This window comes from Petaurus breviceps, unplaced genomic scaffold (assembly GCF_028583685.1).
Source record: "Petaurus breviceps papuanus isolate PSGF00001 unplaced genomic scaffold, PetGlider_PUasm1.0 37, whole genome shotgun sequence".
NCBI lineage: Eukaryota > Metazoa > Chordata > Mammalia > Diprotodontia > Petauridae > Petaurus > Petaurus breviceps.
Genome location: NW_027186296.1, coordinates 6,418,511 through 6,434,749, shown reverse-complemented (window position 1 = coordinate 6,434,749; position 16,239 = coordinate 6,418,511). Strand labels below are relative to the sequence as shown.

Sequence of the window (16,239 nt, the reverse complement as noted above, 5' to 3'; positions counted from 1 at the left end):
ATTAGAGAAATGCAAATCAAAACAATCTGAGGTACCACATTTTATCAGTCAGATTGGCTAAGATGACAAAACAGGAAAATGATAAATGTTGGAGGGGATGTAGAAAAATTGGAACACTAATGCATTGTTGGTGGAGTTGTGAAGTGATTCAACTATTTTGGAGAGCAATCTGGAGTTATGCCCAAAGGGCTATAAAAATGTGCATTCCTTTTGACTCAGCAATACCACTTCTAAGGCTGTATCCCAAAGAGATCATAGCAGTGGGAGAAAGACACATATTTACAAGAATATTTATAGCAGCTCTTTTTGTGGTGGCAAATTATTGGCAATCAAGTGGATGCCTGTCAATTGGGGAGTGGCTAAACATGTTGTGGTATATGAATGTAATGGAATACTATTGTGCTATAGGAAATGAGGAGCAGACAGACTTCATAATAACCTGGAGAGACTTATATAAACTGATGTTGAATGAGAAGAGCAGAACCAGGAGAAAGTTGTCCACAGTTACAGATACAATATGTGTGATGGCTAACTTAGGTACACTGGGCTCCTCTCAGCAATGCAAGGTAATAAGACAACTCCAAAAGTCTCATGATGGAAAGAGATATCCACTTCCAGAGAAAGAACTACAGAATCTGAATGCAAATTGAAGCAAACTATTTTATCTCTATCTTTTTCTAGTTTTGTTTTGTTTCCTCTTTCTCATTGTTAACCCCATTGATTATAATCCTTTTTTACACCCTGACTAATGTTTAATGTGAATGTATTTGTAGATCTTATGTTTGAATGCATGATGCTATGGGGGGGAAGGGGGAAGACAGGGAGGGGAAGAAAGTTTGAAACTCAAAGGACTGTAGAACTGAATGTTGTAAACTAAAAGCAAATAAATAAATAAAAAGTACTGGGAGGTAGTTGCTCTTATTATTCCCACCTTTTCAGATGAAGAAATTGAGTCATATGAAGTGACTTGCCCCAGTTCCATGGGTAAGTTTCTGAGACTAGATTGAAGTCAGATCTTCCTGACTCAAGGTCCAAGCTCTTTATCTGAGGGGTCACCTTGGAAAGCACTAGATTTATCCTGGACAAGAGAGAATAGGATTTTCTTTGACTAGATTTGAATCATATACTGTTATCAATTCTAACTATTGGAAACCAAGGCAGTAAGCAAATGGGGAGATTAGCAGTGAAGATCATGGTTATTTCGTTTAGTTAGCCTTTAATATTTATTTTTACTTTCTTACTTTGAGAGGGTTATCTTCTGTTCAGAAAGTAAATCTTGAGTTTCTGAACACCTCTCAGGTTACATTTTCAATCTGGTTTTTCATAACCTTTAGGCAAATGACTGCTCCCAGTTTTTGCCTGCATTCACCCAACTCTTGCCTGGAGTCACACAGAGGCAGTTCTCTGTTCTGGTTTTATATCTCAACTTAATGCTACATTCCAAGGTCTTCAAAGTTTCTTTCTCTAGGAAGACAAAGTTTAACAGAGCTACAATAATATTTACACACATTGCTGGAACTATCATCTCAATTCACTTTATGTCTGACAAAGTAACACAACTCAACAGACAATGTTTCTGTCTGAGAAATCAAACACACATCAACAGTAAAGTCCCAGGACTTATTTAACAGGAGTAATGTCCTTTTTCAGGGCTTTTGTAACAGCAATAAAGTCCCAGGGAGTCTGTGACAGAGGTAAAGTCCTCATTCAGGGTTTCTGTCTAAAAACAACAGACAGGATGCTTTTGTCTGACAGACCAACAGACAGGAGTGCTACAGAACTCATTAACATTCTCCCTCTCAGTTCTGCTCAGTCCCAGCTTGTGCTTGAACTTTTCTGTACTTCACTTCTTCCCTTTTTGCCCTTCCTGTTGCACTCTCTCGGCCAGCACTTCCCTCTGTGGGCTGCAAGTGATGACATTAGACCTGTTAAGGGCAAGGAATGTCTCCAACCTCCCTTAGGCCTATTAAGGGCAATACAATGTATGTTGCGTTATAATGTAAATACAATTATTTATTTTTTCAAATGCTTTATTAACTTCTGGTTTACATCATTCATTTCCACCAGATTTTGAGTTACAAATTTTTTCCCCCATTTTTCCCCTACCTACCACCCCAAAATAGTGGTCCCACAGGATGTTTCCTCCTCCAATCTGCTCTCTCCCATATCTTCTCCCATACTCCTTTCAACTTTTCTAGTAGGGCATGGTGGATCTCTATGCCCCAATGCCTGTATGTCTTATTTCCTAACTACATGTAAAATAGTATTAATAATTGTATTTATAAACATTTGATTTTAAAACTTTGAATTCCAGATTCATTCCCTTCCTCCCTTGTCACCCACCCTTACTGGGAAGATAAGCAATTCAGTATAGGTTGTACATGTAGCTATGCAAAACATTACCATAGTAGATATATTGTAAAAGAGTGACTATATTTCCTTCCCTCCTTTCCCACCTCCCACTTGTTCTATTCTCTACTTTGATCCTGTTCCTTTGCAAAAGTGGGTGCTTCCAACTTCCCTTCCCCCCAGCCTGCCCTCCCTTCCATCATACCCCTTCTCATCCCCTTCCCCCCTACTCTCTTGTAGGGTGAGATACCCTATTTAGTGTGTATGTTATTCCCTCCCTAAGCCAACTTAAATGAGAATAAGGTTTTGCCTTTTTGCCTTCCTGTTCTTCCCCTCCTCTGTAACCATTTTCTCTTGCCTCTTCTATATGAGATAATTTGCCCCAATCTCTCTCTCCCCATCTCCTTTCCGTTTCTCTCTCACCTCTTAATTTCACCTTTTAAGTATCATCCCTCCCTGTTAAATTGGTCATGTGCCCTCTATCTATGTATACTTATAAACATATATACATACATTCACATATGTATTCATATGCCCATATACCCTTATATGTATGTATATATATGTATATACATATACATATATGTATATATATCTTTCTATTCCCTTCAATTATTTTCATACTGAGAAAAGTTTCATCAGTTACAATTATCGTTTTTCCATGTAGGAATGTAAATAGTTCAACTTTGATACGTTCCTTATGATTTCTTTTCCCTGTTTACCTTCTCATGCTTCTCTTGCTTCTTGTATCTGAATGTCAAATTTTCTATTCAATTCCAGTTTTTTTTTCATAAAGAATGTTTGAAAGTCCTCTATTCCACTGAATGACCATATTTTCCCCTGAAACATGATACTCAGTTTTCCTGGGTTAGTGATTCTTGGTTTTAATCCCAGCTTCTTTGCCTTCTGGAATATCATATTCCCAGCCCTTCGATCCCTCAGTGTAGAAGCTGCCAGATTCTGTGTTATCCTGATTGCATTTCCACAATATTTAAATTGTTTCTTCCTGGCTGCTTGTAATATTCTCTCCTTGATCTGGGAATTTCGGAACCTGGCTATAATACTCCTAGGAGTTTTCTTTTTTGGGATCTTTTTCAGGAGGTGATTTGTGGATTCTTTCAACCTTTATTTTACCCTCTGATTATAAAACATCAGGGTAGTTTTCCTTGAGAATTCCTTGGAAGATCATTTCTAGGTTCCTTCTTTGATCATAGTTTTCAGGCAGTCTAATAATTTTTAAATTATCTCTGCTGGATCTATTTTCCAGGCCAATCATTTTTTTTCAATGAGATATTTAACCATTGCCTTCTATTTTTTCATTTGTTTGGATCTGTTTAACAGCATCTTGATTTCTCATAAAGTCTTTAGCTTCCATTTGCTCCAATATAATTCTGAAGGAATGATTCTCTTCACTGAGCTTTTGAGATTCTTTTTCCATCTGGCAAATTCGGCTTTTAAAGGCATTCTTCTCCTCATTGGCTTTTTGGGCTTCTTTTGCTATTTGAGTTAGTCTATTTTTAACGTGTTATTTTCCTCATTCAGACTGTTGACTCTCATTTCATAATTTTCTTGCACTTTTCTCATTTCTCTTCCCAAATTTTCCTCCACTTCTCTTGTTTGCTTCTTAAGGTCTTCTATGACCTGTAACCAGCTTGTATTTTTCTTGGTAGCTTTTGGTGCAGGAGTTCTGACTTCACTGTCTTCCTGCTATTCCATGCTTTGATCTTTTTTGTTGCCAAAATAGGAGTCTAATGTTGGATTGCTTTTCTTGGATCACTTCCTTTGCCTGCTCATTTTGCCACTCAATTACTTGACTTTTGGGCTTTTTGCCACAGTAGGACTCTGCTACCAGACAGGGGAGCTTTGTACCAAATGGTGAGGTTTTCCCAGCTGCCCAAGGTGGTGCCTTCTCTGAAGCCTCCACAAGTTCTGGCAAGCTGGTCATATACCCCAGTACCTCCACTCTATACTGCAATCCAGATCCAAGCAGGTTAATGCAAAAGCGATTATCCCTCAGACTGGTTGCTTGGTCCCCCTACACTCTGTAGGCCAGGAGTTGAAGCTGCCACTTGGGAGTGGCTGCATGGCCTTGGCTCCTCAGTGGCTTCTCCCCCCAGGGGAAGAGGCCGATGCACTCCCAACTACTGGATGCTCAAATCCACACTGCACTGACCTCTCACTTTGTCCTTAGCATCTATGTGTTGATAATTCGGGAAATGGCCACAGCTGCTGGTGATCTGGAGTCTCTCTACCCGTGGTTGTGCCCTGGGGCTAAAACCTCAGCATGGGCCTGGGCTCAGCTCCCAGAGCGCTGTGCTGGCTGATTCCTGCTGGCCTGCCTGGCTGTCCTCAGTGGGAGGTGAACTTCTTTGTGTCATTTTGTGGGTTCTATAGCTCCAAAGTTTGGTCAGAGTCCCCTTTAATATTAATTGGTGAAGGTGGAAGCTGGAGTCCCATGGAAATCCTGTTTCTACTCCGCCTTCTTGACTCTGCCTCTAAATACAATTATTTATACTATTTTATATGTAATTGGGAAATAAGATATAAAGGCATTGGGGCATAGAGATCCATCATGACTTACTGGAAAAGTCGAAGGGAGTATGGCAGAAGATATGGGAGAGAGGATACTGGAGGAGGGGATATCCTGTGCGACCACTATTTTGGGGTGGTTGGGAGGGGAAAAATGGGGAAAAAATTTGTAACTCAAAATCTGGTGGAAATGAATGATGTTAACTAGAACTTAATGCATTTGAAAAAAAAATAAAAATAAAGATCACAAATTTACCTTTCTGTTTTCTGCCTTACATTGATTAAAACTATAATAATAACCAATAAATTATTTCTTTTATTAAATGTAATACTATTTATGTGTGAATTCCAATACAGATGTTGTCACTTGAAATGACGGGATTTCTATCATGTATATCTTTTAATTTGCTTTCATGTATGCTTTGAGTCTCAGTAAGGTTGCACAAATTATAACTTTATTAAACTTCTTCTAGAGTATAGCAAAAAACTCCATAGCGATGATTAAACTCTTCATATGATGAGAAACTCTCTCTCTCTCTCTCTACTACTATATACACTACAGAAGATATGTGATGATCATAGGGATAGAACAAGAGGCACAAACTGAACAGAAAATATTAATGTAAATATCTAAGAGAGAAGCCTGAGGCTTAGGAAAAATTTTTAAAAGGGACCTGTAGTAATGAAAATGCTTCACTGAAAAGTTCTTGATTCAAGAAAGTCCTTGCGAGATTATTAGAAAGGTAAGTATTTAAACACATCTAAATGCAGATTCATAAACCTTTCCCTGAAACCTGATGACATGGTTGTCAATTTTGAAGATGGCAAAAGTGACAAAAGGAAATGGGTGCCAAAGATCCCAAAAAGTTAGCATAATAGGCTATCTAATTTAAAATGTAACTTAATTAGGATGAAGATAAAATCTTGTATTTGACACAGAAAGGGAGAACTGTGATGAGATAATTCCTGCAAAAAAGTTCTGAGGGATTTAAAGGATAGAGAACTCAATATAAGTCAATAGATGTACACTGTGACAAAAACATAATAACAACTTAATTTATATTAACAGAGTGTCCTGAATGATGGTGGTTCTGGATCTTCTGTCCTTGTCTCTATTCTGATCACATTTGGGTGTTCAAAATGGAGCTGAGCAAAAGTGGACTGGTATGCCCTAAGGTAATAAAGGCACTAAATTTTTCTGGAGTTCTTAAAAGAAAAGGTGGAATAGCTATTTGTAGATGTTATATCTACATATGTATATGTAGCTATTTGTAGAATAGGCCTATATCTTTATAGGTTGGACTAGATGGACGTATATGCTTTTCAAATTTCAGCTTCTGTGATTCTGTAACATCCTCATTGATTATAGATTGGATAATTTCCTGAAAGAATGGGTAAGTCTGTAGTAAGATGTGTTTTAGGTCATAAGATCACCTGAAAAATGAAAGGGGGGAGTAGATCTCCTACTGGAGTTAATGTACCAGGCAATGAATTAGATAGCAAATTAGGCATTGGTCAGCCCAAGTATTCTGTGAGAGACAGACATCGTTAACCTCTTTAGAGGAGAATGACTGGGTCCTCTATGGTGCCCAGCCACAGAGAACCTTATTTGCAACTGTATCTATGGAAATCAAGTTTGGAACAGGTTGATGATCAATGAACAGGCTGTAGAACTTAAAAAATCCTTGAATAAAATTTTTATCTAATCATTCATTTAGTATATGAATAATTTTGTTTGAACTTGGATGTTTCATTGATCCCTTCCTCTTCTTTCTTCTATCTTCTCTTACAACCTTCTCATATTTTTCTCCACCTTTCTCTCCACTTTAAATTCCCTTACACCAATTTCTACCTATCACTTCTTTTTTCTTTATCAATTAAATTATAATTTACATCTATTGAACACCAGATACACTGTGAAGGGGGATAGGATAATGAAAAGATCAAAGCATACTTTTGAGCACAAGGAGCTTAAACTGGGGTTTTATGAGGTGGAATGCATATGAAGGAGAGAAGTCATGTTCTAATAGACAAAGGTATGGTACAGCACATACAAAAATCCTGCAGGAGTTTAGAGGAAGAGACTATCACTGAGCAGCGAGTCATCCAGGAAAGAGACATCATGGAGGAACTTACAGCTCCTGGAGTTTTGCATAGAATTCAGACAGGAAGTAGCCAAGGCATTGGATATTCAGGAAAATGAATGTCTTAAATAAATGGGTCAAGGGAAGACATATTTTTGGAGCAATGTATTCTAATCTTGTTGGAGAAGAGCAGCATATGTCAAACCTTTTGTTCTTAAGACCAAAAACATTTATACTTTTAAAAATTATTGAGGATATCAAGCAACTTTTGTCTATGTTGGTTATGCTCATCAAGACTTACCATAATAGATAGTAAGCCAGTTGATGCACTGAGTAGAGCATGGGCCCTGGAGTCAGGAGTTCAAATCCGGCCTCAGACACTTAACCCAAAAAACTAGCCGTGTGATCCTGGGCAAGTCACTTAACCCCCGATGCCCCCAAAAAGCAAAAAGAAAAAAAAAGACTTACTATAATAGAAATGAAAACATATTTAAGAATAATACATTTATTCATTTAATTATAATAATAATAAAGTTACATATAAACACAAATAATATCTTAGTGAAAAAATAACTATTTTTAAAAGAAAAATTAGTGATAAGAGTTGCATTGTTTTATATGTTTTGAAAATTTCCTTAGTGGCTCATTTAATAGGAAATAACTAAATTCACATATCTGCTTCTGCATTCATAATGTCATAAAATGTTGGTTTGGTTGAAGTAAATGAAGACAATTGGGCCTCACAAAGATATGGAATTGAAAACAGAGAAACGTTTAATAGGCATATAGCATCTGAGTATCACTATGAAAAGAGTTTTAAGGTCATGGAATCATTGACAGGATTTGAGGGACCTCCTTGGATCTATGTCCTTGGATTCATGGATTATACTTAAAGAACCACTGTACAAAAACATTCATAATGTAAGTTATAGGGTGATAAAGTTGCAGAGTATGAATACTTGCTAGTTCCTTGTATTCTATCAAATTTCAATGTTTAAATAAGGGGAAAATAGACATAATATGAACTATACTATCATTTTTCTTTTTTTTTTTTAAAGCATTTGGGGTTAAATAACTTGCTCAAGTTTACACGGCCAGTTATTTCTGGGTGTGGTGCTAAGTATCTGAACCCGGATTTGATCACCAGGTCATCCCGACACTGGAGCCGGTGCTCTTACTCGCTGAGCCACCTGACTCCCCTAAGCAATTGGGGTTAAGTAACTTCTTCAAGGTTACACGGCCAGGTGTTTCTGGGTGGGTACTAAGTGTCTGAGGCCGGATTCGATCTTCAGGTCATCCCGACACTGGAGCCGGTGCTCTTACTCGCTGTGCTACCTGGCCGCCCCTATACTATTATTTTTTGATACGATTTACTTCATATCTAGTGCTCAGATCCCTTGCTAGATCTATGCTATTAAACTTACTCGAAGTGGAAAAGTGTCTGAGGCTGTGTTTTGTATTATAAGAAGGTCCTTTAAACCTTGTGACTCATTAAATATTCCAAATGAGTTGGAAATTTAATACAAGATAGTATAAGACATAATGACTGCAAAGTATTTTGATTTGTGGATTATATTTGAGTAAGGTAATTTTACAGTTGACAGTCTATGGGATATTCTGGGAGAGATGTAAAGACACTTTGGATATCTGGGGTGGGGAAGGTCTCTAGTTTTATAAATAGTTTAGTTTGGGCATATGAGCTCATGGCCTAGTGTGGGTATCAAGAAGAGCTATTAATAAGTACAGAATAATTTCTAAAGGGGCATGTGTTTCCTGAGTCAAACATGCTAAATAGATGTGTTTTTGACAAGCAAGTCAGTTGTTTCCCTATTCATTCATTACAATTAAAAAAGATCTGCACTAACCACCTAGTATATGTAAAGATAAAAAAGTGTCAGACAAAAAATGAACAATTGGTGTTCTTAATTATTGTAAATTCAATTTGGGAGCAAAAACATGCAAATAATTACAAATATTTATACAAAGCAAGTATTTTAAGAGGGAGAGTTTTCTTGTAAGTGGTGGGATCAAGCAAGGTTTCAAATACGAGGTGGCATCTGGATTGTACTATGAGGAAAGCTATATATGAGATTGAGATAAAGTTAGAGGGCATTTCAGATGTAAGTTATCATTAATTCAAAGCAATGTAAATATTTCTATGATGTAATGAGAGCATAATAAGGCAGTCTGACTAGAACAAAAAGTGTTGCAAAATAAGACTGGAAAGGTAAATGAGAACCATTTTGTAGAAACATTAAATTTCAAAATGAAAAGTTTGCTTTTTATCCTAAGGTCATTGTTTATCGTAAGGTCATTCAATATTGGGTTTTTTTAATTTTATTTTTAATTTATGAAATAAAGAAGCATTTCTATAATATCATAGAATTTAACAAGGGATGGTTGCATAAATTAAATTAAAATAAAATAAAATAAAAATTTATTTTGTGCATTGGCTATTCCTTCTAATTATATAATAAAAATTATCAGGAAACTTTCATCTCCCCTCTTTTCCACTCCTCTCCAACCTAGAAGTGGCTGCTATTGGACACAACTATGTGTGTGTGTGTATAATATATATGTGTGTATATATAAAATCATTCTATACATATTTCTATTTATCAGTTCTTCTTCTGGATGCAGACAGCAACTTCCTTCATAGGTCCTTTATAGTGAATTTGGGTTTTTTATTAGTTAAAATGGTATTCACTCAAAGTTGTCTCAAAACAATATTGTTGCTACTGTATATAACATTCTCTTGGTTCAGCTCCTTTTGTTCCTCATTACTTCATGCAAGTTTATCCATTTTTTAAAAGATCTTTGAGCTCATCCTTTCGTATAGTATAGTACCATTCCATCATTATCACATACCACAACTTGTTCAGCCATTCTCCAATTGATGGGCATCTCTGCAGTTTCCAGGTCTTTGCTACCACAATGAAAGTTGTTATAAATATTTTAGAATGTATAGGTTTTTTTTCTTTTTTCCCTAATCATCTTTGGAAACACATAGTAGTGATATTACTGGGCCATAGGGTATAGGCAATTTAATAACTCCTCCAGATGACTCTCCAAATTGGTTGGATCATTTCACAGTTCCACAAACAGTGACTTAGTGTCGCAATTTTCCACATCCCCTCCAACATTTGTTGTTTTACACATGAATCATTTTAGCCAAATTGATAGGTATAAAATCGCATCTTAAGACTGTTTTAATTTTAATTCCTCTAATCAATAATGATTTAGAGCTTTAGAAAGTCAGCAGCATAGTTAGAGATGCATTTTTTGCCTATATTAACTTAGCAGTTTTATGGAATGTGTATCAGAGGGGGAGAATTGGAGGCAGAAAGGAAAATTAAGAAACTATTTCAACAGTACCCACTAAGATGTAATTAAGACCTGAACGAATTGAGGGATTGTATGAGTGGAAAGATGACCAATGCAAGAGATTTTGTGAAGGTATAATGACAAGATCTAGTAATTGATTGAGCAGAGAGGTTGATTGAGCATAGGGGTTGAAGGATGGTGGTACCATCAGTGCAAATAAGAAATCATGCAGGAAGAATGGATTTGGGGAGATATGAATTCTGTTTTGTTCATGTCGAGTTTGAGAGGCCTATGAGACATACAGGTAGTGATGTCTAACTAGCAACTGCTAATACAGTACTAGTGTTTTGGGAAGATGAGGGTCATTTATTTACAAGATGCTTTTAAAGATCATTGGTGTATTGGTGTCAGAACTACTGAACCTTTTAAACATGGTTCATCATATATTCTTCCTTTTTTGCAGCCCTTTTTCTTATGTCTTTTTTTTAAAATAACATTAACTTTATTTTGTTGAGTTGCTTTACATAAAGGATGGTTGATACTCCTGAGGAAATTGTGGTGTTTAGCAGAACTAGATGACATACACTCTCTAGAATCTTAATAAATATCTGCTGAGTGAAGAGATTACAATGAAAGATGGATAATGAATTATTTCCTTATTTCTGCTGATGGCACCTCCATCCTTTCAGGCCTCTAGGTTTGCAGTTTTGCATACATCTTTAATGTTTCCCTCTCATTCAATTCAAATACCCCCTTAATTTCCACATCTTGTCAATCCTACTTGCACAAAATCTCTCACTACTGGCACCTTCTCTCCATTCACAGAATCCTTTAGTTTTACTAGAATATAAACTCCTTAGGAATAGAGATTGTTTCAGTGATTATGTTTATGTACAGTTTCTAGAACACACCAAGCATTTAGTAAACTCTTATTGAATAAACACTTAAAAGGCTTTTATTCATCTTTCTTAAAAGGCTATCTTTCTTAAAAGGTTATCTTTCTTTTATTCATCTTTCTTAAAAGGCTTTTATTCATCTTTCTTAAAAGGCTTTTATTTTTTTAATTTTTTTGTTTTGGAGAGAGTATTGAAAAAAGAGAATAAGTGCTGAGAGATAGAAAGATGCAGAAAGAGAGAAAGGAAAAGAGAGAAATTAATGACTTTAAGGTGTATTTTTTTCCAAAAGAAAGGGAAAGAATGACAAGACACTCGGGGAATTGAAACAATAAAGAAAGATAAATGAAGTACACAGAATCAGAAAGGACAAAAGAAAGAACCTTCTGAAGGACTTTCTCTACAAAGAATATGGAATACTGCCAAAGAGGAAGTGAGTAACCCCCCACTGAAAATGGGAGAATCATAGTCCCAGTAACTAATGAAGCTAGCAACATATCCCAGAGCAAGTTTTATGAATTGGTTGATTTCTGTCATGTTCAACTCTCTGTGACCCCATTTGGGGATTTGCTTAGCAAAGACACTAGAATGGTTTCCCATTTCCTTCTTTAACTCATTTTACAAATGAGGAACTGAGGCAAACAGGATTCAGTGATTTTCCCATGGTCACATAACTATTAAGTGTCTAAAATCAGATTGAAGATGAGTCTCCCTGATTCTAATTCCAGTGCTCATCCACTGTGCCATGTTGCTGCCCTCTGCACCAGCTGGTTGCTACCTTAACTTTAAATCACACACTAAAGCAAATAAGAATATATGCTTTATAAAAATGCCATCTTTCCAAAGGATATTTTTGAATTTCACATATGCAGAATAAAATAAATTTTTAAAAGAAATAATTTACTGACTTTTGTATAGTATATGCTTAACTTCACTATAAGGAATCAAACAATGAGGTAAATTTCTCCTCTTTACATTTTATCATATATTCAATCATACACTTTGTCCATGAGGGCTGGCATCCAGCTATGCTACTTCTATACAGAAATTAAACTAAGAGAATATTCAAGGAGAGCAGAATTTGGTTATTTCTACAATTCTAAACCCAGAGTTGAAGGGGACCTTAAAGAACCTCTGACATTAACCTTTTAGAAGATCACAGACCTCATTAGCATTTTGGGAAAACCAATGGATCCCTTATCAGAATGATATATTTAAGTAATTGAAAGAAATGCTTACTTTCAGTTAGAGATTAGTGAAAATAAAGCTATATTTTCCAGTTAAAATTAATAGATCCTCTAAATCTATCCCCAAATTGAACTTCAAGTGGATAACCCTTGCCTTAGATTAAGGGGATAATAACTGAAAACAATTATTTTCCCAAACTTTAGTATAAGAGAACAACCCTGTGGAAGATAGACTAACATAATAGCATTAAAATTGCAATGAACTTTGGAGGAGTGAGCAGTGTTCTAATCCTAACTTTGCTACTAACTTTTTGCAAGGCTTTGGAAAAATCAATTTATCTCTAACTTTGGTTAAAATATGGAAGTGAATTACCCTTAATCTCTAATGTTCTATTTTCCCACTTTAAATTTTCCACATAATCCCTTACAATCAACTTGGTTCCAGAAAATAAATTCTCACTTCAAATAAAACTGAAGTCTTAGCCAAAAGCAGAAAATCAGATAGTTCTTGTAACACTAAATGTGTCTTCTAGAGTTCAGAATTGGGCTCAATGACAAAGGAAAATGAAACACGCAACAGTGGTGCCTTTCCTAAGAGAGAATGAAAAAAAATGTAAAAAAAAAAAAGAGATGAAGAAGTGAGTGGGATGGGATAAGAAAAAGAAAGATGAAGAAGAAAAGGTGGGTGAGAGAGAGAAAAAAATATCAATAAAATGAGAAAGAAATATATATTATACTTGAACACTGTGAAAGTTTTGCAGACTATTCTACAACAATGATTCTCAATTATTTGTATGTGATTGACTGTCTCTGACAACATTTTGTTTAATAGTTTTATGAATGAGTTAGATGAAGATTTGGAAACATGTTCATCAAATATGTGAAGGACATAAAACTGGAAGGAATAGTTATTATATGCTTCATTAGGAAAAAGTGATTCAGGGGAGGCACAGATTCCAGCTATCTGACTGAATATTTTACAGAGTGTCTTGTGAAAGAGTGATTTAATTTATTCTGTGTAGCTATAGCAGGTAAAATAGAAACCAATAAGTCTAAGTTACAAGGAACTACAAGAGATAATTTTATTTACCATAAGCAATAGTTTTCTAATAATTAGAGATGTGTACAAAAAGAGAGTGCTACAATGTGTGAGTGTGAGGCAGAGAGACAGAGTCAGAGACAGAAAGACTGAGAGACAGAGACAGAGAGCTTCTCATCACAGAAGGTGTTTAATAATAGCTATGGAGCTATTTCCTATATTCTAGATCAAATTTTAAAAAGTTATAATTTGTACAACCTTACTGAGACTCAAAGCATACAAGAAAGCAAATTAAAAGACATACATGATAGAAATCTCATCATTCCAAGTGACATCTGTATTGGAACTCACACATACTAAATAGTATAAAGTTTAATAAAAGAAATACTTTATTGATTCTTATTATAGTTTTAATAAGTGTAAGGCAGCAAACAGAAAGGTAAATTTGTGATCCTTACATTTTATTACATATTCCTACACAGATTTTGGTTGTGTCATCTAGCACCAAAAGGTGCTTTCTCAGAAAAGACATTAATCTGGCCAAGTAGAAGAGAAAGTAGTTACTTATAACATCATAGAATCTAAAATTAAAGGGGGCTTAGAGATGCTAGATATCCCTAACAAGTAATCCCTTCTATAACACCTTTTATCTAAGCTTTATTCCATGATAACTCTATAGCCGTGCCAGATGAAAATAGGAGACACAAACTTACACTTTATGATTGGCAAAATAATCCTATTCCTAAGGAGAGAGTGACTGCCCATACATGGCTAGTTAGTATGAACTTGCAGATGAATCTTGTAATTGTAACCACAATAGTAATTTTATAACTTCAGGAATTCATCCAGAAAGTGTTTGTTTATGTGTCCAAACAGACAAAGTAGCAGTCAAAATGCCTATTAGGCCACAAAAGTTGTTCTCATACCAGTTTAAGGACCACTAGAATAAAGCATACTATCAACCATGCTGTCAACATGTCAACTTGACATGTTCATATTCAAATAGGAGAGAGAAGGGGAAAATTACTAGAATTTATGTAGCATTTTAAGATTTGCAATATACTCCACATATGTTAGCTCCTTTGATTTTTACTTCACTGTGATATAAGTGCTATTATCATTCCCATTTTAGAAATGAGAAAACTGAGGCTGCAAGGTTAAGTGACTTGCCCAGGATCCCACAGCTGGTAAATGTCTAGGATTTGAATTCAGGTCTTCTTGACTCCAAATGTACCATCTAGTTCCTAATAGGGACTGGATTGTGATCTCATGGGTACAGGAAACTCCTGGGTGAGGAAATTGACAAGAAAAATCAGATCAGTCACTACTCTGAATTTGTAGTCTCGGTTGCATAAAGTACTGAGAAGGTAAGTGACTTGTTCAGGATTACAAATTCAGTATGTGTCAAAGGGAGAATTCAAACCTGTCTTCCTAATTTCTATGCCAGATTTCTTTCCACTATGCCACACTGCACCTCATTCACATATAAAATGGTGCTCATGAGCATGAAAAATATTGTTTCTCTTTCTCAATGTTATTTATAAAATTTTCCTAAAGTTCATTAGCTGGCTGCTCAGTCTCCTCATTGATGCCTTCATGTCTTTGTTTCTAAATGTATAAATGGAAGGATTTAACACAGGGGTGATAATGAAGTCAATAATAGCAAGAAATTTATCCACTGGCATTGTAGGGAATGGCCACACATAAAAAAAGAGGCATGGACCAAAGAATAAGACCACCACACTGATGTGAGCTGACAGAGTAGAGAGAGCCTTGGACATTCCACTTGAAGAGTGCTTCTGAACAGTGACCAAGATATAAATATAGGAGATGAATAAAATAAACAGGCTGCCAATGGAGACAAAACCACTATTAGCTGTGACAATGAACTCCAACTTATAAGTGTCCATGCAGGCCAATTTGATGAACCGAGGAAGATCACAATAAAAACTGTCAATTTTATTAGGACCACAGAAAGGCAGATTCACCACAAAAGCCAACTGGGTCAATGAGTGTATAAGGCCAATGGTCCAAGAAGAAACCTGAAGAAAAATACACATTTTAGGGTTCATAATGGTCAAATAGTGAAGAGGCTTACATATGGCAATGTATCTGTCAAATGCCATGGAAATGAGCAGTAACATCTCAGTTCCTCCCATAAAATGAATGAAAAATATCTGAGTGATACAACTCTGGAATGATATGACTTTGTGCTCATAAAAAAGGTCAGAAATCATCTTGGGTACTGCAACAGTGGACAGACACAAATCAATAAAGGAGAGGTTGGCCAGCAAAAAGTACATTGGGGAATGTAAGTTACTGTCAAAGCTCACTGTGAGTACAATAAAGAAATTTCCCACCATAACAGCCATATAGAAAATGGAGGCAAACACCAAGATGCCAAGCTGAATGACCCAAGAATTAGAGATTCCCAGCAACACAAACTCTGATACCATGGAGTGATTCAGTTTATTCATCAGATAAACTTTAAGGTTACCTGAAAGGAAAAACAAAACAAAAAAGGAATAAGAACCATTGTACTAAAATGTATTTCTAATATTTTATTTAATAGTCCTTGTGAATACATGGTGCTTTTAAGTACCTCTTAATCAACAGTATGTTGCAAACTTAATTTTTTTGAAAAAAATGCATGATTTCTAAGGAATATAGTGGTTTTTGTAAATGCTCCCTGAATAAGTAATCATATAAAACCTCGAACTTTTTTAATCAAGGTATGTGTGAGAAGAAAAGGACAGTGAAATTAGAGTATGTTGCTTCAATTTTATATCACTAATGTTAATCACACTTTTCTCTTTAACTTTCTAATTCTTTGA

The 16,239-nt window shown here is 35.7% G+C and overlaps 1 protein-coding gene across 1 annotated transcript; it reads right to left on the bottom strand.

The window, feature by feature from the left end:
• Positions 1–14,943: 14,943 nt before the first annotated feature.
• On the bottom strand, positions 14,944–15,883 carry LOC138168408 (olfactory receptor 4F15-like). The gene has a single exon (XM_069097435.1). The coding sequence runs from the start codon at positions 15,880–15,882 to the stop codon at positions 14,944–14,946; it is 939 nt and encodes a 312-aa protein (XP_068953536.1). The 5' UTR covers position 15,883.
• Between the last annotated feature and the right edge of the window lie 356 nt (positions 15,884–16,239).

Coding starts and splice junctions, on each gene's coding strand:
- LOC138168408 (XM_069097435.1), bottom strand. CDS start 15,882: ATGAATAAACTGAATCACTCCATGGTATCAGAGTTTGTGTTGCTGGGA.